Here is a 25,957-nt window from a genome sequence, read left to right as displayed (position 1 = left end):
ACCTGCAAGCTGCCACCTTCCTGGCCAGTTCAGAGCACAGGTGTGACCTTCCAGCCTGGATCTTCCAGCCCTGTGTCGTCCTGCTTCCTCCTCCTCCCTCATCCATTTTTCTCTCTCCCCATCCTGTCTCTGTGCTCTAGTCCTTCTGGATTTTCTGCCTGTGAATGAGTGCCAGGGCCTCCCACAAACTGTTCTTTCTCCTGGAACCCTTTCTCATTCCCCCTCTCTCTCCAAACCAGTTCTAGCTCAGACAAACCCTAGCCAGGGGTCAGACATCTACAGTCACTTCCACAGGAAGACCCTCCCTGAGCCCTGGATGACACTTCATGGAGCTGTGGGGTGACCTTCCCAAGGTCACAGTGCCCTTGCCACTTGTGGTGCACCACAAGGACATGGGCCACACCTGATGTGCTCAGAGCTGTAGCTCCAGCACCCAACTCAGAGCTTAACTCTACCTCCTCCATGGTCCGGGGGCTCCTGTTCCCCCTCATCCCACACCCATGGCCTCAGGATATCCACCAGGAGCCGGGGCCTCTTGTCAGGCCTCTCCTCCCCGCCTAGCCCATGCCCACCCACCCTGCCTCTGAGCCCCTTTCTGATAGTATCCTGGCCATGTCACTCCAGTGCTGCCGAAACACCCAGATTCCCTGTTCTCCCTGCATGCAGCTGTCTGGGTTCCTTGAACAGGTTCTTCATTTCACCAATGAGCTCTCATCGGACCCCAGGGCCTCCAAGTTATTTTCCCTGGGCTCTGCCCCATCTCAGTGCCTTTTCTTACTCCCTTTCTCTGGGATGTCTCTGCTCCACCCCCACTCTCTGCCCAGCTCCTGCTCATGGTGGAGGGTTCAGTTTAGAGGCCGCCTCTTCTGGGCAGCCTTCCTTGATTCACTGCACCCCTCTGCAACCTGCATGAGTGTCCTCTTTGCAGAGACCACACACAAGTACAAAGGTCTGCCTGCTTCTAAGCAGCAGGCCAGACCAGCAGAATAGGAAAAACAATGAAGGAGGTGGCGTTAACTAATGTCTTGGAAAGATGCTCAAAATACACGCATTAAAGGAGCAAACTGCAGAGCAGCGTTTGTGGCATGACCCCATATGGATCATGTGGTGGGAATACAACAGATTACATACGTAGATTTTAAAGCGCGGAACAAACACGAATCAAATGTACTTCGAGCCGTCGACATCGTCATTGTGTTTGGGTTTGAGCATCCCATAGGGCTTCAATGCACTGTGTATTCTGCCTGGAAACCATGACTCCCAACTCTTCTCCAGTGATAAGTAGAAGGCTGGACCCCTCAGGAATCGGAATGGGTAGGGGTGAGTTCTGCAGAAATCATCTCCACCCCACCCACGGTGACAGTGAGAGCCAGTGTGGTGGCTGGGAGGCTGTACCTACCTTTCCCAGCAGCTCTGGCAGCCCCAGCAGCTGCCCTGCAAACACACCCACGCAGATGAAGATGGCAGTCACCTGCCCCAGGGAGCCACGGATCTCCTTGGGCGAGATCTCGTTGAGGTACATGGGGAGCACACTGAGGGCGATGCCTGGGGAGGAGGAAAGCAGCCATGAGACAGGGGTCTCCTGGGGTCAGGCACTCAGGACCTATGCCAGCCTCAAGCTGCTTTGCTCTGGATGACAAATGGCACTGCAGCCTCAGCCTTGCTCCTGCCAGGCACACAGCTCGGGTGGCTTTCACACACTCTCATTGTCTCCCCCATTGAGTGTGGCTTGAGGCCAGCTGCACACTGAGGACATGGATGGTGGAGGTGGAGGTGGTAGTGGTGACAGTGATGGTGGCTGTCATGGTGAATGTGGTGGTCATGGTGAAGGTGGTGATTACACTGACGATGGTGATGGTGATGGCGGTGGTGATGGTGTTGGTGACGATGGTGCTGATGATGCCAATGATGGCATTGGAGATGAAGGTGGTGATGGTGGTAGTGATGATGGTGATGGTGGTGACTGTGATGGCGGTAATGGTGGTGATGATATCACCATCATCATGGTGATTATGATGATGGTGGAGGTGTTGGTAGTGGTGGTGATAATAATAACTGCAATCAATATACATTGTCCTTATCGCATAGCAGGGGTCCTACTGATGAGGGCTTCACATGTATTCAGTTGCTTGCTTTTCACAACAACTTTCTGAAGTACATGCACTATTATTATCTCGATTCTAAAGATGAGGAACCTAGGGTACAGAGAGGTTGAGTGACTCCTAAATCCCCAAGAGGTTATTTTGCCCAATTCAGTCCTAGTAGCTCCCTGGAACATGAGCTTCCCTCCTAGCTGGCATTTTCTAAGGCAGGACTCAATTATGGCTGACACAAAACAGATCCATTTTACAGCATGGCTCAGTCACATGTGATCTCCTTAACGCTGTGATACATCTACATGTTTGGGGTTTACTAGACATGGCTCCCATGAAGTAATAGTTATAAAGCTGTTTTACAACTGCACACACTTGTTTGCACAATAATATGAGAACTTGTCAGTGTCAAGAAGCCCTGTGTCACTTGATCCCAGGAGGAGTATTTGCAAGCCACTCTCACCCTGCGAGGGTCCTGGCTAGGTCAGAGCCCAGACCGTGGGAGGGATGAAAAGACACGTTGGACCCCTGGCTCACATGTGGTCACCCGATCGACATCTACACATCTGTCAGCTTGTTTACCCTGATGCTCCGCCTCCCACTGGAGATGGTGGCATCAGCTCCCCTCAAGCAGCGAGGAATGACAGAACAGGCAGGGTGGAAGAAGCGAGGGTCATCATGCACGTTGTGCCGCTCATGTCTGTAGCTCACTGGTGAGGTGGGCACGGTGCAGTGTGGGGTTGGGCACTGAAAACTTACAGGATGCTGAGCTGAGCACCACATACATTAAGCTGTCAATGCAGGGTGACTGCTATTCCTTGCCAACTGCAAAGTACATGGGAAGAAAAGAGTAGAGGGGCTAAACCAGTAGGAAAGGAAGATGTAGACTTCTAAGAAGTCAGCAGCTTGACTACTAACTCATCCGTTCATAGAACTTCTGAGTCCTGGACACAACAGGACTACTGGCCATTCTGGGCCCAGTGTATGGTGCCACGCATCTGCGCATGAGCAGTCTCTGCTGGCTGCTGACATCATCCTCCCCAGGTGACTGGGCTTTGCTGTTCACTGAGTGCATGCTGAGTGTCTTCTGTTTTATGGTACCAGCTTGGCTCTTCTTTTGCATTCATCCCTCTGTTCTCAGAGCTTGAAGATCACTCCTTCCTGCCATTCCTGGTCAGTTCAGGGTCTCCTCTCATAGTGGGTTAACTGGTGCCCACCAAAACATACGTTGAAAAAATATTATCTCCTGGACATATGATCTTACTTGAAAATTGGATCTTTGCTGAGTTGATCAAGTTAGGATGAGATCATAATGAATGAACATTGGCCCCCAAACATTTCTAGCAGAAATGTCACAAGAACACAGAGAGAATCAAGAAAAGAAAGAACTGCAGGGATGGAGAGATGCAGGAAGAGGAAGGACTGGTGAAGATGAAGAGACACAGGAAGAGGGAGGACGGGCGGAGATGGAGACACACAGAAAGGGTAAGGGGAGGTGGAGATGGAGACACAGGAACGGGAAGGAGAGGTGGAGATGGAGACACAGGAAGGGGGAAGATGAGTGAAGATGAGGAGACAGGAAGAGCTAAGATTTTTAAGATGGAGACATAGCAGGATAGACTGTGAAGATGGAGACATGGGGAGGACCGTGAAGATGAAGGGACAGGAAGAGGAAGGATTGCTAAGATGGAGAGATTACTGTGGGGCATTAACAAGACAGTACCTTCAATATTGCTCAACACCGGGAGTTGGGGAGAGGCCTGGAACAGTGTCTTCATCAGAGCCTCAAGAAGGATCCAACTCTTCTGATAACTTGTTCTTGCACTTCTGGACTCCAAAATTGTGTGTTCTAATTCATTTAGTTTTTGATGCTTTGTCCCAGCAGCCACAGGACACTGACACCTCCCCACCGATGCCTTTCCTGACCATAGTACAGAAGTCAGCCCTTCCCATCCTCATCATCTTCATCTCCTTGGACTCTGTGCTGTCCAGAAGTATCATCCTTCCCGCTTAGCCATGGGCTTCCCTTCAGGGCCCTGTGGATGCTTGGCACCATGGTTACAACCAAACTAGACTATGTTTCTTTCTCTACCTAAACCTGTAATAAATGTGGCACAATGAGAGATTAAGAAACACTAATGATAAAATAGAAAATTATACCAATATATTTTAATACAAGTTATTTAGAACTTAGGTATTGTTTCTGGAATTTCCCACTTCATGCCACTGACATAGGCTTGCAGCCTGGGAGTATGGGTTGGCCCAGGAAGTTCATAGCACAGACATGTCCCACACAACCTACCTGCACAACACTCCTCTGTGTGCCTATTTTGACTTTGGAATCTACATGAATCTGCCTCCAGTGGTATACTGTATTAACATTTGTTTCCATGTTTAAAAAAATTAATGTTTTTTTCTTATTTAAGCATTCTAGAAAAGGTCCATTATAGGAAGGTGTCCTGTGTGTTACAGTTTACATTTAAATGTCCCTCAGTAATCTAAGGTTCAGAGGAGGGGCCTGGTTAGAAGAGACTTGTCACTGTATATCTGACACGCAAACTGAGACTTAAAGGAAGAAATGTTTGTTTTGGCTCATGATTTCAAGGGTTCAGTCCATAGTCAGCTGGCTCTGAGGCAGAGGGGGTGTGAGGAGGGTCTGGCAGAGAAGATCTGCTTTTCCCATGGCAACTAGGAAGTAGAGAGAGAGAAGAGAGGAGCTGGGGACAAGAACATGCCATTACAGGTCACTGCAGCAAATCACCTCCAGCCAGGGCCTACAGTTCAACAGCACATTTCACTGTGAACAGCATCCATGGTCCAGCTGTCTGCCAAAGACCCCTGCTCTGAACACATGAGACTTTGGGTGGGGGCGGAGGGGACATCCTAGATCTAAATCAAAACAGAGGAGACCACAGTTTTCCAAAGAAATGGCCAGCTGTTCTTACTGATAAACTTTCTGTAGTGGTTTCCCTTATACAAGAATGCCAAGATGAAGGGGTAATTTCTTCCCAAGTGTGGACGATTACTAAGTCCTGAATTGTTCCTCATAGCGGGACAGTGAGAGAACAGTCTTTTCTCCTGGTTCTACTTGCAACGCACCTTCCCCTTACTCTCCTGGTCTGAGATGTGTGTTTCTAAGCCCCTCACTTAGAAGGCCAAGTATCCCCAGCATTGCAGTCAGTAAAGAAAGGAATCACTTCTCACAAGTGCACACCAGGCTAGGCCGTGTGTATGCCTGTGTGTGCGTGTGTGTGTGTGTGTGCCTGTGTATGTGATACACAGTTTCAGTTCAGCCTGATTATGACTCTTCGTATGACTGTTCTCATTTCCATTTTATAAGTGGGGAGACTGAGGCTGAGATCCTCTAAGTGACTTTCTAAAAGTCAGAAATTGGTAAGTGGCAGAACTGAATGGAAGCACGGGTATTCCCCATCTCAAGGCTTGCCATCCTCCCACAAATATCTAAAAGTAACGCTTTGCAGATCTTCATGTTTAGAAAGAAAGCAGTTCTTCCATTTGTTTAAATAGTGTATTCAAGTCTCCAAATCTCACTCCTGCAGCTGGAATCTTTACCACCTTCCTTAGCACTGTGGTGTCTGCTCTATACCTTTGCTTCCTGGACACCTGGCCAGCCTGATTCCACTCCTGGACCTCATTATGTTCGCTGTGCAGAAGGAGGAAGAGGACAAGGAGGAGGGGGGAGAGGGGGAGGGGGAGGAATCCTATTGAAACACAGCAGTTCATGTCCCCCTCTCTGGTGCCCCCCCAGGTTCCCCTTGTGAACCCGTCTATGGCTAAGGCCCTCTGTGATCTCACCCCAGCTCCTTTACAGTCTCAACAGTTGCCACTCCCCCACCCTCACTCACGATGCCCAAACCACACTGCCCCTCACCGTCCCTCAGATTGGCCACGTAGCCCTCCCCCGGTGCCACCATCCTCTCGCCGGAAGCCTGATTGCTCAGACCCACGCCCTCAGCTCTCATGCTGGTCTCTGCTTGTGACTCTTCCTCTGAGTAGTCTTCCCTGACCGGCCTTTCTAAAGTAGCCCCTGCGACCCTGCTACCTTTTCTTCCCAGGACTTAGGTGTATAACTGTGTAACGTGTCACCCTCCTAGAACCTAAGACCCACATCAGGGCCTTCTTTACCATCCTGTCCCCAGCACACAGAACACCAGGAATGCTCGGTGAATAAATGTAAGAAAGAATGAGTCAAAGGCCCAGGTGGAAACATAATCCTCATAAAAGCTCCCCAGAAACCACAGATGGCACTAGCATGTGGACTTAACGGTGAGGGTGACAAGGGAAGGTGTGACGCATTAAGATCTTCCAAGCATTTGCAGTTGACATGGATCTACCCAGCCTAGGGTAGACTCCATTACCCTCTTTCCCCCCAAATAAGACGCAGCCCTACAAAGCAGCAGGAGAATAGTGATGTATGATAAGGCCAGTATGAACTGATTGGGGCTGGTATTTTTGATCTCTAGTTTTCAAGGCTGGTTATTTCCTGGCTTGCTCTTATTTTTGAGGAAAGAGAGCAGGGTATTGGAGTCCTATGGGTGAAGTGGTTTATCCCATGGACCCCATCACCACCAACACTTCACACAGGATGCCAGTGTCCTTGGTCCCTACAAACTCAATGCCACTTAGCGGCCCCAGTGTGTGACACCCGAAAGGCATCTAGACAATCCCAGAACAGTGTTGTTGTCCCCTCTCCCTCCACAGCAAAGTCTCACCTCCGTCCACGCCCATGATGAAGCGTCCCACGATGAGCATTTCAAAGGCACCTGCCTGGAGAGAACAGGCCATCAGCAATGCAGCGGAAATCGCGAAGCCATTGTTGACCAGCAGCATGTGCTTCCTGGAAAGAAAGGAGGTGCTCATGAGGACAGCCTGCTGTGAGGCGCATCACTCACCCATCTGTCCTAGGACTTCAGAGAATTTAGCAGTGCAAGGTGCAGGCACCAGGGGAAGAGCGCTGGTCTAGGAATTAGGCTGTGTGACCAGGAGCAAGGCTCACATGGGTCAGTGAGGTCACTTCAAAGTGACCTTCATCCCTAGCATCCATGAATTCCCTGTTGTAGCATTTTATTTCATCCATTCTAAGACTTTTGTTTAAGCTCTCTGAAAAGCAAGGACATCTTATGATGCATGAGTGAGGATCCAGGCAGGAAAAGGGAATCTTATTTTCATGGAGAGAATTTAACACAGGGAGTTTGTCAAGCAAGTATCAAAGGACGGTGCTGCTCAAATGGGAGACTCCTGGAAGTGGTGCTGATAACTTGGAGACTTGGGAGGGGGGCCCTGAAAGCTGGCTCAGAGCATTGGGTATCCCCTCTGAGGAATGCCGGGAGGCTAGTTCTGGGGACAGGCCAGAAGCTGCAAGCTTGAGTCAACTGCCACAGTCATTGCTGAGAAAGGCAGGAAATTCAGGCCCCAAAACTGACCAGGTCCTTTCTACTTCTCCTAATGCCCCACTGGTAAAGGACAAATGTGAAGGGGTAGGTACAGCTCCCAGCCGCAGCATCTAAAAGTGGGACACAGCGGGCCAAGTGTGGAGTTAACTTGATAGCCAGCATGGTCACCTACAGCTTTCATTGGCTCCTTCTTCTCCCATTCTCTCTCTCCTTCTTTCTCTTAGTGGTACACAAAATAACAATATGGAGAATCAGCCGCTCCCAAGATCTGGCCATGGTGGAATTTAGGCTGCTGCACAAGGAAGCAATTTGCCCGCCTTCTTGGTAAGCACCCCTGGTGTGAGCCAGGAGAAGGACCAGTCAATGGCTCCCATGAGCTACTAGTGCTCAGGCTGAGAATCAACCACCCTCACCTACCCCTGGAGACAGAGGTCTGAGCATCTCTTGGGAGGAGGACCATATGCAGTATAACAAATATGGGGGATTTTCTTGTATCTTTGTGTGAAGGCAAAGATTGTTTTTACTGTTTTGTTTTGTTATGGTTGTTTTGCTCTATTCAATATTCTCTTTCAATTGGTTTTATAATGTTCTGTTTTTGGTTTGATTTCACTATACCTAACTGACTGGACAACTGTTGTGAAGATAATGAGATATACCATAGTACCTATTACCACCATCCCAGTATCCTGCTGTGAAGTTCTGTACCAATTTCGCTGCATTGTCTCAGTTGGCTTTGTTCTGTGTTGTTCTGTTGTATTTTTACTACCTTCAAAGCAAAATTAAAAAAAAAATACTTCTTGTACCCGTGGCATGTTGGATTTGATCGATTATAGTCCTAAGTAAAAGGCCAGACCAACTTGCTCAAGCAAGGCTGGGCAAATGCTCATGGCAATAGTTATTAACTGCTGCATGCCAGAAGTAGCACTGTTTCACGAACAGGTCCCCCTTCCGCACTGTTCAGACACACGACTCATCATAGCCCTGAATTCCTGCAGCAGCTCTGTGGTTCAGGTGCCAAGAGACTTTGTGGTCCTTTGTTCTGCTTTCTTCTCCTTACTTGGAAAATGACTGCCAGCTCATTGCTGAACTTCGCTAGGTGAGAGACCCCCTGTAAGCATGGGGAAGAGGAGCTCATCCCTTCCTCACCTCAGCCCTGGAAGGTAGATGTAGACATTGCAGCCCTGGAAGGTAGGCCTTCATGATGGAAACAAAGCACACAGTTCAGCAGATACTTAAAAATTCCACTCAAGACTGACCTCCCTGATTCAGGTGGGCAAGGTTACAGACTCTGGCTTTTGGGAGAAGAGTCAGGGGGTGCTCATTTCTGTCTCTGGCTAAACCTTGAAATCCAGTGGTAGCTCTCTCGGGCTTCCCCATGGTCCTCACTGGAGCCCACGCAGCCTGAGGAGGCAGCTGGCAATGGCTGGGAGCAGGGAGGAACAGGAGACCTGCAGCCAGCAGCCTGAGCCAACAGGGCATCTTCACAGGCCTTGCTCGGGTCCCCACTTGGAAGACGCCCACGGAGTGCCAGGGACCAAACATGCCAGGGAGTGAGGGAGTCACTCCTGGCCTCATCATATGGTGCTTGACAGTTTCTTAGGGACACACTCATCAAATGAGTTGGTACATGAAAGCCAGGAAAAAGCAAAGCTAGAAATTCCACTCAACTCAGCCATTTTCCTTTAAAGTATCTCTCCAAAGAGTTAAAGACCTCATATCACAGTGATGTGTGCTTATCCATGTTTACTGCAGCACAATTCGAACATCTGAGTCTTGGAAGCAGCCCCTTTGTCTGCCAAGAGATGAAGAAAATGCAGTATTTACACACAATGGGGTTAGAGCAGAATTTAGAAAAAATCAGTTTTTCTATCTCAGCCTTGAGCAGTTCCCCCTTGGACTCCGTTCTCTATAACCCAGGGCCACAGCTACGGATAAGGCTAACAGCTACATTCCTGTAAGTCGAGTCCTGTGATGTCCTGGCTTCTCAGGCATCTGCTTACCTTCAAGGCTGACCTCTGCTTAGATACTGATAAGGCAGACGATCACTGTTTCTGTGGAACAAGCCCAGTGACATCCTGCGACCTGCTTTCTTTCAGGAGATGCAGATAAGATTGACAAGTGTATTCTGTACACAGAGTCCTGTGACATCCCAGAATTCTTGAAATCTGTCTTCTTCACGGCTGAATTGTAAACTGTCTCCGTAAATAACTGCTTTTGTCTCAGCTTCTTTAACCCCACTTGCACCCCAACTCTCTCAACAAAATGTATAAAAAAGGGAGAGTCTCCTTTGTTCAGAGCTCAGTCTTTTGGCCAGGAGTCTACTGAGCCAGGAGTACACATCAAAAATCCTCCTGATTCACCCTCAGCCTCTCCAATCTCTTCAGTTATGCAACAGAGTACTACTGGACCATAAAGAAGGAAAAATCTGAGTCACTTATAGAAAAATGGTTGTACTTTGTGATCATTACGTTAAGGGAAATAATTCAGACCCAGGAGCTTAATAGTACATGGTTTCTCTTATATGAGAAGCCCAAAGTATAAATAAAGAGCAAACTGAAGGACAGATAATAGGAGACAGGGAGAGAGCTTTTGCAAATATGAAGAGGACCAAGAGATGGAGGGAAGGGAAGGGGATAGAAAAAGCACGAAGATGTGCCGGGTCCCTGCACTAGCTCGCCATGATGAATGTGATCACATCTTGCAGGCGCGCTAGTCAGAAGAGGAACTTAAAAGTAGCTCTTTACTGAACAGACAGTGAGAAGCAAGGGGCTGAATTAGAAATGAAAGCCCGCTCCTCCTCCCCTCCCCTGCTCTGGGGCCCTGCTAGTTCCGACGGCCGTTGGACACTGGATAGCACGAATGGTAATCAGAAGAGTAATTGGCCTCTCTGAGCGGCTTTCAAGCCTGGCTGTTCTGAGTGTCACCAACGGTGCTAACAGACACAGTCCTTGTTGCTCAGTGGCAGTGATATGCCCTGGCATGGGTGGCTAGGCAGTTCCACTATGAGAACACTATGGAGTGTGCCCACCGTAAAGTGACTTTGAAGTCACAGGGCCACCTGGAAGTACACACAATGTGACAACGTTGACCAAACCGTCCTCACCCTATACATGACTGTAGAGAGCTTCTCGGATTAGCCACTCAAGAATCCCACCCCACAGTGCAGGCTCTGGTACAATTCCAGGAGCCCTGTGGCTTTCACAGTAAAGATCTAATTTGAACTTTAATGCCTACACCCTATTTTTCAACAAAGATACTTCTAATTCACGGAAGCCAGAACAAAAGCCGCTGTCAGCTAAAACTCTCCAGGCTGCCACCTCTGGGTGGCGCTGTCTGCCCTGCCCCTGTGCACCTCAGATTGCCAGGGCTGTACCCACCAGCCCCTGCATAGGAGGGAACTCACTTCTTGTCTACCCTGCTGGTCTCATCCACACCCTGCCTCTCTGTACCCATTCTCTGCAACTGCTGTCTCTTGCTTCTTTCTCTCTGGGTCCAGCCTCCTGTGAGGTGAGCTGTGTGCTTTTGCCCCTAGGACTCCAGACACATCTTGTGAAGGTCATCCATGTCTACTTAGGCAAATGCACTTGACTTTCTGTGCTCTGCTTGTGCAGCTTCTTGGCAGCTCTGGACGGGGCCGACCACCTCCTCCTTGTGGAAGCACGGTCCTCCTGGGCACCTGGCATTTGCGTTGGTCTGTGTTTCTCTCCCAAGCCACTGACCTTGGAGTGTCCCAGAGCTCCAGCTCATTCCCCCTCTCCTCTTCTCCTTTCCCGAGTGCCATCACCCAGTCGCATAAGGATTGCCTTCCTCTGTGCTAATTCTGAATGCTCCCTGGCCACCTCTCCCCACCACAGCTGCACATTTAACTGCCTGCTGGACCTTTCTTCAGGGAGAACTGGCAGACATATCAAGCTGTGCATGCAAACCAAACTCTTGAAACCTGCCTGCTCACCGCATCCTACTGTGTGCATTTCACCTCCTCTTTCCTCACCCCCCCATTTGATAGAGCATCTGTTTTCCTAGCAGCACAGGCCAAAAATTGAAGAGTAACATTAAAGTCTTTTATTTTCTCCTCCGTATCCAGTCCGTCACTGAGTTGTGTCTACACTGCTTCCAGAGCATGAGCTGCTTCAAAGCTCTCTCCATTTCCAGCCTCGCAGTGTGGCCGTGAACAGGCCACCTTCAGCTCACGTCACTGTCCCCCACCGCAGCAGCCTCCATCCTGAATGCTGTCACCTACTGTGCACAGAACAGCTGCGTGTCCTTTCAGACACACCCGATGTCCACTCCCCCTTTAAACCTAGTGCTTCTCTAACCAGCACTGCATGAGATGGCCTTTGTCACCCCATGTCATTGTCTGTCACTCTTACTCCCAGGCCCATGGCTCTGATCTTATGAGCCTGTTGTGGTCTCGGCCAGCAGGGCTGGCTCCCCATTCCCGGCCCCTGTCCTTGCTGTCTCCTCCCGCTGCTGCCGTCCCCTCTGGGTGCTGTGGGACTGACTGATCTCATCTAACATGTCCCTCCTGACACTGTCTGTAAAAAGGCTGCTCCCAGCCGCAGAGCCCTTCTCCTCAGCCCCTCCACCGGCTCACTCTGCACATCCTCAGCACCAGAAGAAACTGTCCTTTGGACCTTTGTGTTTTACTTCCAATGAAATGTAAGCTTCACAGGGTGGAAATTTATTATTGTTATAGAAGCTTAAGCAACTCAATGGGTTTCCGGCCCATGTAGGAGCCCCAGGCACATTAAACCCCAGGAGGCAGGGCATGGGGACCCAGGCTTCCTCTCTGCTTGGGTCTGTCCCGAGCCTCAGTTCATTTGGAACATATAGGACTCTGCCTCCTCCATCACTGCTTGGACAGCCCCACCCAGTGTCTTGATTCCCTTACTTATGAAATGTGTACCAACACTCATCTTGGAAGGCTTCTTACAATTAGATGGGGTATAGGCCCGGGATTTAGCTCAGTGGCACAAATACCTGCCTGACAAGCACAAGATCATGAGTTCAATCCCCGGTACCAAAAAACAAAACAAAAAAACCAAAAAACAATTAGATGGTGTATGTGACATTCTTAGGGTAGCATCTATGAGTTGTTTGGATCCTCAAAAAAATGAAAAAAGAAGTGAAAATGATGGTGAGACCTGAAAAATTCAGAGTGCAGTTGGTTCTAAGCACTTTATACCCACTGTACAAGTTGCCTTATTTCACACACAGGGAAACAGATCAGGAATCAGGTTCATCATGGTGATGGCTCTATGAAACGGAAGATCTGGCATTCTGTAAACACAGTTCTAAGCCACCTGCAAGGGCAGCCAAGTTACTCAATTTATTCCTCCAACAATCATTCATTTAATTGACATTCATTGCTCTTCCCAATAAGCAAGTTTTTAAAAGTAGCATTTCAGGTGGTGATAGACACTGTAAAGACAACTACACCAGAGAGAGAGAGAGAGAGAGAGAGAGAGAGAGAGAGAGAGAGAGAGAGAGAGAGAGAGAGAGAGAGACAGAGAGAGACAGAGAGACAGAGAGAGAGAGAGAGAATTTTGCATATGGTGTCCCTGTGACAGTGACATCTGAACACAGAAGTGAGGACAGAGAGTAAAAGAATCATGTGGCCATGTGGGAGCTGCACTGCAGCAGAAAGGTTTGAATAGCCAGGGTCGGTCTATCCCAGGAACATCAGCGTGGCCAGTATTCCTGAAGGCAGTGGAGGGTCACACAGCAAGTGACAGGGGAGGGGACTGGCAGAGGAGCTTGTAAGGCTCCTCTATGCCCCCAGGAGGACTGTCATTTCCACCTGGGGAGCTAGGCAGTCCCTAGAAGTTTCTAAGAAGAGGAATGGCATGGCCTGACATAACAGGGTGCCCGCCCAGTCTTCTGTGTGGCTCAAAGACAGGAGGAGTGGGTGAGGCAATGCAGAGGCTCACTCAGAACCATTGCGAGAGGTAGAGGGAATGCTGATGTGGTTGGTAATTGTGATCTTTGAGCCTGAGTGGACTGGGAAATGTGTAGAGTCTATGGATGATTGACATATACGCTGTGAACTGAGGAGGGAAGACCCGTCCTGGATATGGCTGCACTGACCAATGGGCTTGTAGCCAGGATGGAATAAAAAGGGAAAGAAGCATGAAGTCTCCTTTGCTTCTTCAGAGGAGCTCTGGGTTTTGCCATCACCGTTAGACATTCATCACTTGTTCACCCAAGCTTCCAGCGGAGACTCTTCATGCTTCCAGCACAGACACAGAAGTTTTCCAATATGGACTTGCACGGCACTCTGCAGTGAGCTCCAGGCCTTTGGCCTAAGCCTGGCTCCTCTAGGTCTCTAGAGAGAAGTTGGCATTTTGCATTCTTCCACCTTTGATTCCACAGACAGTTATTGTAAGCCTGCCTTGTAAATCCTTTTTATAATATTTATACGCATTTAATGTTTAGAGGAACAATCTGTTCCTCTAATGAGCCTTAACTGATACAGCTGATGATCTGGACCAAGTGAGCAGTAGCAGAGGCAATGAGAAGGGGTCAGATCCTGGATTATCTTAAAGCTAGAATGCTTACAGCTAGAAAAACCAAACCTTGCTAATGGATTGCACGGATGGAAAGAGTCAAAGCTGCCTCCCAAAGCTTTGACCTGGCCTCTTGCATTGGACATGATGGCTCGTTTTGTGCCACTCAGGAAATGTTAAGGTCACATAAAAGTCTGACTTGAGGCATTTGCAGCTAGGACTGCACAACCTCCAGGCAAGTTTAATCTATGTTAATATATTCCTTCCCAAAATAACCCCCAGCCTGGCAGCAGCCCAGGAAGACAGAAACCTTGTTTGCAAATAAGTTGCAAAGCTGATGCCCCTGGATGCGAAGGCTGGGACTTTAATCATTGTGTTCCCATTTTTCCCAAGGATGAATACAGCAGTGGAAACAAGGAGAGCAGGTCAGAAAGCAGAACTCCAGTGCCCCCAGGATGCCTCCTTCATTATTTGGAGCTTCTTTATTAATACAGAATCTTCCCTGTGCAATCAGTCCGACAGGGAGAGTGATACAATGAGGGTGATATTGGAGAAAAGTCAGAGAGCTTGGGGACATTTATCCCGGACAAAAGAAGGTCAGAGAAAGCTCAGGAGCCACTTCCATGGTGTCATGCCTAAGTTGATACCCAGGACTAGGATTAATTGGTGAGAGAACAGGGGATACTATTTAGTCTGAACTTGGAAAAAACCTTTCACTGAGCCCTGGTGTTGTAGGAATCCTCTGCAGACACTGGCTGCCTCCACCTACCTCCTAGCAGTTCTTTAGTTCCTCTAAGCTTCACACCAAGATTGTACCATTTCCACACCTGTTACCCAGCTCGTGTCCATCCATTCCTGCTTCCCCAGCTTGAATTCTGCAGTTTTTAGTTCATTATCCATGCCTGGCAGGGCCCCACCTGGGGAAATGTCTGGGTAAATGCCGGGGCTCAGATCTCTGGCCTGTCCCCAGCTCCATGAGTGTCAGCTGCCGGGAACCCCTGGCGACCCTCCTCAGATTGACACTGATCCAGAAGTTCAGTCCCTGATACCAGGGCAGCCTGTAGCCAATGGTGATGGGATATTTCAATCGGGGTAACTTGTGATGTGGCTTTTACTGCAGAACCTCCCTTGGATTGGGAAAGGCTAAACTGGCCCTGAGAGCAGAGCCTCGCTGGTTCCTTCCCCTGCCTGCCCCTCTCACAACCTGAATAACTTTCCCGCAACAGAGCCCATATACCCCAACCCCTGCCTCAGGCTCTGCTTTTGGAGAGTTGACCTTCTGAGATTGTTCCACTTGAAAGAATAAAGTACCAGGACCACAGTACATATGTTCTAATATGGTCTTAATGGTGTCCTCAAAAGCTCATGTCCTCACTGCTCATAGTTTAAGGAATTTAAGTTCCCTAATTTACAGGAAGAGAGGTTGGTTTGGCTCACAGTTACAGTCCCTAGTTGGCGGGCTGCAAGGCAGAACGGCATGGTGGAAGGATCTGGTTGGAGGAGAGCTGCCTGGCCTGTGCTCCAGGCAAACAGCAGGTTCTCAAAAGTGCTGTTTTGCTCCTCATCTGTTTCTGTCTCAAGCTTTCTTTAGAGTGTGTCTTTAATTATTGCAGTAGCGAATCCCTTTAGCTCTGCAGAGCCCAATGCATGTGGCAATCTTGTCTCAGTCTGCTCAAACTGTCGTAATGGCTGAACACAGACTCTGGTCATCTCATGGTTCTGGAAGATAGCAGTCCAAAGTCCAGGTGGCAGCTGCTTCTTGCTGTATCCTCACACGGTCTTCCTCTGTGTGTGCATATCCCTGGTGATTCTCTTTATATCCTGAAACTTTACATCCTGAAAGAGCCAACCTCCAGCAGTCTCACTGAGGATTAAGTTTTTGATATTGTCCTGGCTTAGATCAAGAAAGTGCCTATAGACAGGACTTTCAGAAGGTGATTGGATTATGGGGGCCTGTAACTGACCAGTTGTACAAAGGTGGGCTCTGGTGGGAAGAGGCGGTCACTGGAGCATGACTTGGAAGTGTTTATCTTCCTTTCCGGAACCTGCCTGCACGTTCTGCTTCTGGATGCCATGAGGGACATTGTGGGATATTTCACAGCCTTCCTGACTGCTCTTAGATATCTGTTGTTCTCATTCATGAAAACCAGAAATGTCTCCAGACATTGCCAAATGTTCCCTGATGGAGAAGCATTGTGCCCTGGTTGAGACCCTGGAAGGCATGAAAGTTCACGCAGGTCAATGAAACTCACCCTGAAAGGAGATGTTCTCAGTGCTGGGCCGCCCTGACTCTCCACAGGAGAGACTGCCTGCACAGGAGGCCCGCTCAGAGGAAGGCAGAGCCAGCAGATGGGGGAAAGAGGCGGAGCTGATTGGGGTTCTTTTGCATCTTCTGAGCCAAATTGCATTTTGATTATGTTAGCCAATTAATTCCCTTTTGGGCTTAAGCCAGCTTGCTTTGGATTCCTGCCACAGGCATCCAGAAAGTCTCCTGAGTGACATGAGCCACTCCATAAATTTGATCTCATTCCACTGTCACAGCTTCTCACTCAGGTGGGTTTGCTTATCTGTACTTTGCAGGTTTAGAGATCATGCCAGCAGTCTCTTCTTGCATCTCTGCTCCCACTCACAGCACGAAGACGACTTTCAGAATGAGTCGCTCCCTGCCCAAGCCCTGAAGCTCTTGCTCATGAAGGACAAGTGCCAAAACTGTGCCCTGTCCTGTCATTGCTCACAGTTCGTGGTGCATAGATTTAAGTGGCTATGTGATTCATCCAGAATTCTGACCCAGGATCTGATTTCAAAGGTTGTGTGAGTTTTCTTATGGTTTCTTACGTATATTCTCTGCTTGCTCCACAGGGAAGAAGTACATCCAGTGATATGGAAGGGGGAGAGTTTTAGAGTAAAGAACAGAGGCCCAGTCCTCTCTGTGGAATGATCAAATGACCCAGCTCAGAAAGCGCAAATGATGAGGGTGCTAGTGTCCTTAGCAAAAAGTTGGGCCCTGACTCTCTATCCATTGGGATGAGCTCTTCATCTCCATGTCTCACTCAACTCTGACCACCCTCCACATGCTTGTTTCTGTACCTTCATATCACTGTGAACCAACTGGAACTCAGAAAGCTTGAGTAACCCATATGCAGCTGCTCAAGCTGTGAGCATCAGAGCCCAGATGTGAAGCTGAGCCTGTGTCCCTGGCTAATCATAGTCCCGGTTCTGTCTCATTCAGGAAGGAGATGCGGTTACTACAGCCATGCAAGCAGAGGACAGATGAGCCCAGAGACAGGCACGAGATATCACCAGAATTCTGGGTGGCTCGAACTCCCCCAGCAGGGTCTCTCAGAGGAGGAATTTGCAGCCCGGAGACCCAGGGAAGATGATGTGGCAGACACTGTGCCTGGATCCCTGTGCTTCCTCTACCTAGTTTCCTCCCAAGAGGCAGAGGAGTCTACCATGCTGGGAATCTCCCCACGGCTGCAGCTGCCAGTGACTGGCCCCACATGAACACTGAGAAGCCACTGCTAATTTCAGTCCTAGCCACATGTCTGAGCATCTTCTCATAGACCACACAGGCTGTTGTTGTAGCTTCCCCAGCCTTTCACCTTGAGGCCAGCTTCCTCTGCCTCCCTGACAACCCCTACCCCTGGCCAAGGACTAGGAGAAATGGAGAAGGAGTTTCACATGGTTCCTCATCAGAGGAAGGCTAGTGGCCTGAGATCAAATAGACCTGGGTCCGGATTTCTGTTCAACCTCACTTTGGGCAATAAGGCAAACTGTTCCGCCTTCCAGAGTCTCACATTCAGCATTTCTCAAAGACAACAACCTAAACAGAGTTTGAAGAAGTAAATGATTTATCATATGTCAAGCACTGGTATGGAGCAGAAGGTGCTCTTTTCCTCTCAGCAGTTTAATTTAAGCGTAAACGTCAAACCAACTCAGCTTTCCCTCCTGTAACAATGAAGAGAGGAACTGACAGCTGCTTGGGGCATAATAACCAGCAGCCTTTGATCTGATCTCTTGGCGGCCCCACAGCTTTGGCCCTCACTGGCTTGGTGGGAGAAATCTGCCATGGCTTAGAAATGTAAGATGTTTTCAAACATGTGTTTGCTTTTGCTTTCTCAATGTTTTTTTTTTTTTGGGGGGGGGGTGCCATGCTGTAGGAGCTGGTAATGCTACTTTAAACAAAAAATTTTTATTGTAAAGGGAGTAAAACAGAACAGTGAAGTGAATGAAACAGAGATAAGCCACAGGAAACCTTCAATCGTTACTATGTTGCACATTGTTGTCCTCTGAATAGCTGCTCAGACTACCAGCTTTACTCAGTCAAGCCATACAGTTCCAGCCTTTTGTTTCTCAGGGTGGGATGGGGATGGAGTGTGTCTTCTTCTCTCCCGGGCACACATGCTGGCTGGCACATAGGGGTGAGGTGTGGCTTACAGGTGGCGCTATAGCTTTCTTCTGGGTTCTCCCTGGTCTGTGTGCTCACATAGTTTCCTTCGTGGTTCTCCCTGGTCTGCGCACCAGCTGGCTCACCTGGTAATGGTGCTTTTAGCAGCCTCATTTTACACACAGGAACAATTCTGGATGAACCCTTAGACAGCAGTGTCTCCTATCACACAGCAGGTGTGGGGAAGCCCTGACTTGCTGGGCCACAGCAGTCCACCATTGTTCTTTTCCCTTAGTGGGTTCAGATGCCTCCTAAGAGCATCTGTGGTGCACAAGTGCCACGGCCATGTATGAGACAGGAAAATGGTACGATCTGCAGAGCCTGGGAAGGGCTGATTCTAACCAGGATAGGCAGGAGGACCATGAACTAGGTCTGGCACCTGCCAACCAGAGGCTTAGGAAGAGCACCTCAGTGCTCCTGGCCAATGGCATGAGTCTGGTGCCAGACAGCCACATCCTGTTGCCCAACCATTGTGGACTTTACAGAACCATGCCAGCAGGACCATAATAAGAAGTTGCTTGGTACCATGGCAAGATTATGGTGCCGAGACCATATCATGTGTGGATTTCAGTCTGAGCTCAGCCACACATGAGGTAGCATTTAGCACAGGCACCCTAAACTCTCTGACCCCCCTCCTCATGTACCAATTCCACAGTAAAGAAAATCAAGCAGAAGCATGGGTATGCCCACCTGGAACACTGGTGGACCTCAAAACATGGTTCCTTTCACTTCATTAGGCAACTATTGTACTTCCTCAGCCCTACATTTCCATTAGTTGCTGCTCTGGACATGTCCTGGGGGGCCAAGTGTCAGTGCCTCCCCTATCCTCCTCTCCCTGAGTACCACAGATCAGAACCCCACACAGATGCTTTCAAGGTAGCTCCTCATCCCAGCATTAGGAAAGCCATCCCTAAAAATTCCTTCTTCTAATTTGTTCTTTGCTGGGGCCATGAGGAGTCATGGGAAAGAATGAGTAGGAGGAGGCTTTTTAGCAGTGTTGCTGTGACCCCTAAGTCTGGAGCAATTTTCTAGAGACTGATGAATCTCTACTCAAGTTGATGCAATATGGGGTCTGCAGAGCAGTTACCACATATGGAGGTCAAGGTGACAGTGAGAATTATAAAGAATAATATCTTCCATTTATTGAGCTAATACTAATGACTTTCTTTCTCCATTCATTTTGTCTAGGACTTGTAACATTCCCTGTTGGTAGGAAATACCCTCCTTACTTTGTAGACAAGGAAACTGAAGTCCAAATAAATCAATGACTTACCCAAGGTCACCTAAATGGTTAATGAATTCATGGTTCATGATTCAAGTTCACAAAACTACTCTCCACACAAACCTCAGTAGTTCCCACAAAGCCAGCAGTGAGGATAGAGAGAAAAGACCATTTGCGGGAATTTATTATTAAACTAACCCATCCTAAGTGAAGGCTTCATGTCAAAAAATAAGTTAAGAGGGGCTGAGGATTTAGCTCAGCAGCATAAGTGCCTGCCTTCCAAGCAGGCAGTCATGAGTTCGATCCCTGGTACCAATAAAAAAAAAAAAAAAAAAAAAAAAAAAAGGAAAAAGACAAAAAATAAGTTAAGAATGAGGCTTACAAAGTAAAGTGGATCCAACTGGAGTAGCAAATTTCAACAGGAAGTTTTTAATATTCACTGCAAGCTTATTTGTAACCTGAATGATATGAAATAGTCTATCAAACAAGGGGTGGTTAAACAGATGATCAGGTAACCATTATAGAAGATGATGGAAGCAGCTGAGTTTCTGAGAAAGCAGATCTAGGTCTGCTTATGAGGAATGATCTCTCTGGCTGGACTGAGTGGTCTCTGCCCCCACACCCAGATCCCTTCCTGTTCTGTTGTGCGCCAGGGAGCTGGCCCTTCCTGATGGCATGCAAGTCTCCTGCTTTGGGCTTCCTTGTGGGTTTGGCTATGGGGTGACACCTGCAGGAGACTAGAGGGTACGAAGAGAGTGAGGTAAAGGTGTTTCTTCCCTGCTCCTCACCACTTGGGTTCTGTTATTCTGACACATTCCAGCCTCCACTTCTATCCCACAACTTCGTCTCCCACTCATCAGCCCATTTCCCATGGCCCCAGTTCTCCCTGGGATCTGGGACTCTTTTTCTTCTTGTTCCCCTTTGAGCACTGAAATCTCCACAGCTGAATTGTCTGAGTGGAGTTTTGTTAACTTCAGGGACCCTGCCCATGATACAGATATGTGATGATTAATAAGAAGGGAACCCCCAGAGATGGCCCCCAACTGACCTCCCAAGAATCTTTCCAATCATCTTCACCATCAGTGTCCCCACCAGTCCACCAATGGCAAATATGGACACAGTCACAGACCAGAGCAGGGTCAGAGTATCCGGGTCTATTGGATGTCCGTGCCTTCTTTCCCATGTTTCATTGTAAAAGGCCTTGATGTACTGGAAATAAACAACAAACTGTGTTATTTCCTTCTACCCATCATGATGTTCGAAGCAAACCAGTGTACAAAGCAGAGTAACTGTTACAAAGCACCTTCTTCATGTTCAGTTTTTTGTCAAATTCTGTCTGAGATTTATTCCATTGCACTCACCTAACAAATTTTAGAAATGGTCATTTCTTAAATCTTATTTTACAGATAGGGAAACTGAGACTCAAAGAAACAGTGAGTTGTTCTACCTCTCCGTCCATGGCTAGACATCAAGCTAACAGCAAACACTTAGAACAAAGTCTTTGTGCCCTCAGGGGCTGCCCGGCATCAGAAGCTCCTTCCTATTGGAAGGACTTTCCTGTCTTGTGCGCTCTAGTGAGAAACCAAGACCACTTGTCACAGTGGAGGTTGAAAATCCTATACACACAGTGTGATCAAAACATACAGTAAATGATTACATCTAAAAAATTATTATAGTGGAAGACACACTGCCATGAATCCCCCCAAATTCTCCCCCTTACTTTGAACATCCTTATCCCATCATTGTTGCCACTTTCTGAAGCACTCTGGATCCGGTGTGATCAAACAGGGTGAGATCAACCTACGCTTATCAACGAAGGGACTGAGAGGGACATCACCTGCCAATGACCATGTGACTCATATGTGACAGAAGGGTCTTTGTGCTGCCGCAGCTGGCTTCCAGGCCCAGTCATAGCCGCTCCACTATCTGAGCTCCAAGGTTCACAATGAAGGGGCTGAGGTTAGCATCTGAGTGCAGATGATTAAAAGTAAATGCCAGCCGAGCCCTTGGAAGGTCTGGGCAGATCAGACAACAGCAACAACCCCCAGATCAAAGTCCACCGGGAAGAATGGTGATAACCACCAAAGCAAGGGGCCAGAGGGACCATGGGAAGGCACAGGGTATAGTATGGGCCAAAGCAAAGATATACAGGGCTAAGGCTACTCAGAGAAGCCAGTGTACATGATGAGTGCCCAGGAATTCACAGGCGCACCCCCTGCCACCAGACAGCCCCAGTCTTGCACTTGTGGCTGTGACCTTGATCCCTACAGCAGTACTGCATTAATTCAAGCAAACATGTCCTGCAGGAAGGCCAGATAATAATTCTCAGTCTAGACAGCCTCTCACACCTACAGCACTGGCCAGTTTCCTGGAATTCATGTAGGGAAAGCAAAAGATGCTAAGTGGAAGGAAATAATCTCTTTTCCTCTGTATCATGCTGCTCTCCAAGGCCTTGTTAGAGAAGGGAGGGCTTCCAGATCACTCACTGTCAAGTGTTGCTTGGGAGTCTGTCAAGATTTCTTTAATTTTTGGAAATAGTACAGCAGAACTCTCCAAGGAAATTTTGAAAAACCTGGAATATTTGCAGCATGGTCTGTTCTCCCTACGGAAATGCGTCTCTCAAAAGCTCCCTGAAGCTATTTTCCAAGTGCTGCCTTTGGTGATGAATGTCCCCTTTGCAGCTGTGAAATTAGCAGGACCTACTGACAGTCCCCTGTGATTGCTGAAGTCAGGCGATGAATTTACTGCATGAACATTCACTGAGTTTGATCTTCCAGAATCTAATATCTGCACCATCATGTGCTGTGGTGCATTTTACTGACCAGGTGCTTACACACATTTGTGTTTTACATGGAGTCTATGGGGGTATCAGCAAACCCCATAGAAAAATATAATAACACAAGGATTTTACTTGTCCTATTTACCACATGCCATGTGCTAATCTATGACATGGACAGCTATAAGCTCATCTCCTTCCCTCCACCACCCCATGACAGAGTTCTCCATGGGGCAGCTGAGGGAGACCCATGAGGGGAATGGGAAAACATGAGGCTTTCCCACACTCACACCATTGGTATGAGTGGACCCCAGAACTTGGCCACTGTTTAATTCTAACTCAATGTAAAGAGCACAATATCTCCCTTGTATCATGGCATTCCTATCTTTGAACCAGCAAGCGATGGACTGAATCCTTTGAAACCATGAACCAAACAACCCCTGCTTCCTTAGGATCTGGTGTTGGGTATCACATCCCAGCAATGGGAAAGCCAGTGCAGTAGCAGAGATCTTCATGTAAGAAACACATCCCATAGACACGTGAAATCTTACGGGACCACAGCTCTGGAAGGACCTCACACCTGGAAGGAGCCCTGTGAGTCTTTCTTATCCAAGGGATGTGATTGGAAGAGATGTATCTCCTCCACCCATGAAGGGAGTAAGAGTCTGAATGCCCTATCCATGCTCATTCTCTTTCCTTCTGGGATGACCATTCCCTGAGAAACCAGCAGGGGATATCAAATGCCTGGCCAAAGCTATTCCAGTGCTTTGGTCCTTGAATGGCTTCATGGAATAGAGCCCCTTGTCACCTACTTTAGAGGGCAACATGCCCAGGCAAAGAACTCTCATTGTGTTCAGTCCCTGGGAATCAGGACTTACTTGTTATAGCAGCTGGTTTACCCAAACACAAAGCCCGTACCTTGGTGAGTGTACTAGGACACAGGGCTTGGAGGGAAGGCCCAGGCCAGGTCATAAAGGCTGGAAAATTTGGAGACAGAGCCTTTGCCAAGCTTTCCTTGTATGCTTTGGGGGGACCTGGCAGAATTGAGGTGAAGAAAATATTCTGTCATAAATAATCAGGTTCACTGTGGTAGCTAATCCCAGGCCCATGTTGGGCGGAGCCCTTCCCTGAACCTGTACTTCCCATTTCACTGGACCCATACCCAGGAGGCACATGCTCGTCTATCTTTCTATCTCTATGTATTGCTTCCTTACCCCTGTGGCCCCAGGTTTCCACCCTGCCATCTATGTACAAGTTCTGGCTCCCCTGCCTTCAAGGAGCTCAGACTCTAGTGGAGAGAACAGCGGAGTAAGTGAACCAGGATGAGATGGGTGAGAAGCACACGATGGCAGGAGGCTGAACCAGGCTACAGGAACCAGGCTGCAGTTACGGGGAGCAGGCAGTGCTGCGGACTGGGCTGGATGACACCAGATGGAGGAAGAAGAATTTTCAAAGTGCAGAAGCCAGCGGCTGTGTGATGACATAGAGGGCTGTAAACAGCCTTGTGGGGCGAAGCAGCCCAACCCTGGGAGGTGGGGTGTGAGAAGGAGGTGGGGTTGGTGCGTTCCTTGCTTGGCCTGAAGCCTATGGAGCCTACACTTCTAAGTATCCCTGGGAAGCAGCTAGGGTTGGCAGTAGAGCGGGTGAGCATGGGATGGACACCTCTATTTGTGGTTCGGAATGTCCATCACACATGGAGCCTGAAGCTATTGGAGATTTTAGTGTGAATGAGGTGGGGCCACCGGAGGGTCCTCCATTTGGTCTGAGATGAGTCTGATGGGCTATTTTGAGTTCACCCATGAGCTTTTATATTATGACTAGAGCTACCTAGAGTCCAAGCTGCCAGGAAAGAAAGAAGAGGCTGCATGATTGAAGGACAGGATATAGACATGTGTGTACCACTGAGGAACTCTGTGACATTTGGTGACCTTCAGCAAAAGGCTCTGCCCCTCTGGGCAGTGTCCTCAATAGTTAGGGAACCTTGGCACCTGCTTGATTTCTCTCCTAGCGGGTGACCAAGTGTGTTCCTTAACCTCTCAGAGCTCCAGGGCGTCATCTGTGATATCACTGCCATCCTTGTGGAGTTACTGTGAAGATTTATGTGGGGATGGGAGTTAGGCCATAAACACATGCAATAAAAACCAGAAATTGCAATGGGTGTTGGTGGTATTAATATCATTATCTGTACATTTGCAAAATATATCACCTAGCTAGACACGATTATTTCTCAGGACCAAGAATCTATTAATTTACCATTATCTCCCAGCCCAAGAACTCAAGGGCCACACTTTTGACAATAAATTGAACTCTGCAATTCTCATCCTCCTAATGGTAACAGCAAATTGCCAGCCACTGGGGAGCAAATTACCTTGTAGCTTGATTTATGATATTAATGTTCTTTATTGCTTTGCAAAAGGCATGTCATACATTCATCTAAAATTATTCTCAGGGGCTCCATAAAAATGCTCATAAATAGAATCCTTGAGAGTGGGCCAGAGTCCACACACAGGTCACAGAACAGAGTCATGCCCACAGTGCCCCAGGGGAGGGTAAAGACATTTGGCATTGGAACACATACTGGAACAGTGGAGAAGTGGTACTGAAGTCCTGGCAGAAACGCTGCCACCAAACCAGACTTTCCGACATAGGCCACAAAAGCCCCGCACTGTAACCTAATGTCACCTGACTCGCATCCCCAGCAGATGAGAGTTCACACAGCAGGCCTGAGACGCTCTCCTTGGACAGACCCCTTTGCAAGGCTAGTGGTGTGCTGGTGTCAGGAATCTGTATTTGGGATTTGCTGCTGCCAGCCCATCTCTGGGGAGAAGGACTCCGTGGGTGCCTGCTCTGTGGTGTGGACAGAGTGGCCAAGGCTGCCCTAGGTCGGGAATTTCCTACATGGGGAAACAGGGGCCCATGGGAGTGGCCCCTGTTGGACTCTGAGTGTCTGCTAAGTTTCCCTGGTGGACAGATTTCACACAAACTATCACCACCTGTTGCTAATGGAGGACAGCAAGCATCCTGTGCAGCTCTGTTGGAGAGGACTCCAGGTGGCTGGAACTTGGTCCCCCCAAGTTTTACCCTTTGCACCTTCTATCTGTGGACTCTGCCTGTGTCCCTTCACTGTGATAAATCAAGGCCACGGGGATCACCATGTGCCCATGCAGAGCCCTCCTAAAGAAGCATCTACCTGAGGGTGGCTGGCGGACCCTGACGCTTCAGCTCTTCTGTGATTTAATCACTCATCGGCAGGTTGGTGTCTTTTCCTGCCCACCGTGTGCTTCCAGGGAGGACCATGACTGGCTGGCTGTGTAAGTGGAAAGAGACCTCTGTATTTCCAGGGTCCTGAGAGTATTCTGTCCACACGGCTGCTCCCCATATGGGTGTGGCTACATGGGGGAGGACACATCAATTGCTAACAATCATCAGGTGAGCAGGACTTTCATAACCTCTGAGGACAACCTTCCATCCATCCTCTGTGCAGTGTGGTGCCAGCCTG

At 48.6% G+C, this 25,957-nt stretch overlaps 1 protein-coding gene across 7 annotated transcripts in view; it reads right to left on the bottom strand.

Annotated features, from left to right (window-relative positions):
• The window catches only part of Slc2a9 (solute carrier family 2 member 9), a 138,445-nt gene that overhangs the window by 83,986 nt on the left and 28,502 nt on the right, over positions 1–25,957 (bottom strand). For 6 of the 7 annotated variants that reach the window (XM_013146559.3, XM_013146558.3, XM_013146562.3 and 3 more), the window contains 3 exons: positions 20,731–20,891; positions 6,827–6,951; positions 1,400–1,545 (listed from right to left, as the gene is read on the bottom strand). In XM_013146559.3, the coding sequence (XP_013002013.1) occupies positions 1,400–1,545; positions 6,827–6,951; positions 20,731–20,891 (432 nt within the window). Of the gene's footprint in view, positions 1–1,399; positions 1,546–6,826; positions 6,952–9,175; positions 9,300–20,730; positions 20,892–25,957 lie in introns of those variants that run through there. The other variant, XM_063230160.1, reaches the window with a different exon arrangement.

The sequence above is a fragment of the Cavia porcellus genome, unplaced genomic scaffold (genome assembly GCF_034190915.1).
Source record: "Cavia porcellus strain 051 isolate PalLab524CR breed Dunkin Hartley unplaced genomic scaffold, mCavPor4.1 scaffold_18, whole genome shotgun sequence".
NCBI lineage: Eukaryota > Metazoa > Chordata > Mammalia > Rodentia > Caviidae > Cavia > Cavia porcellus.
This window is presented reverse-complemented; position numbering and strand designations above follow the sequence as displayed.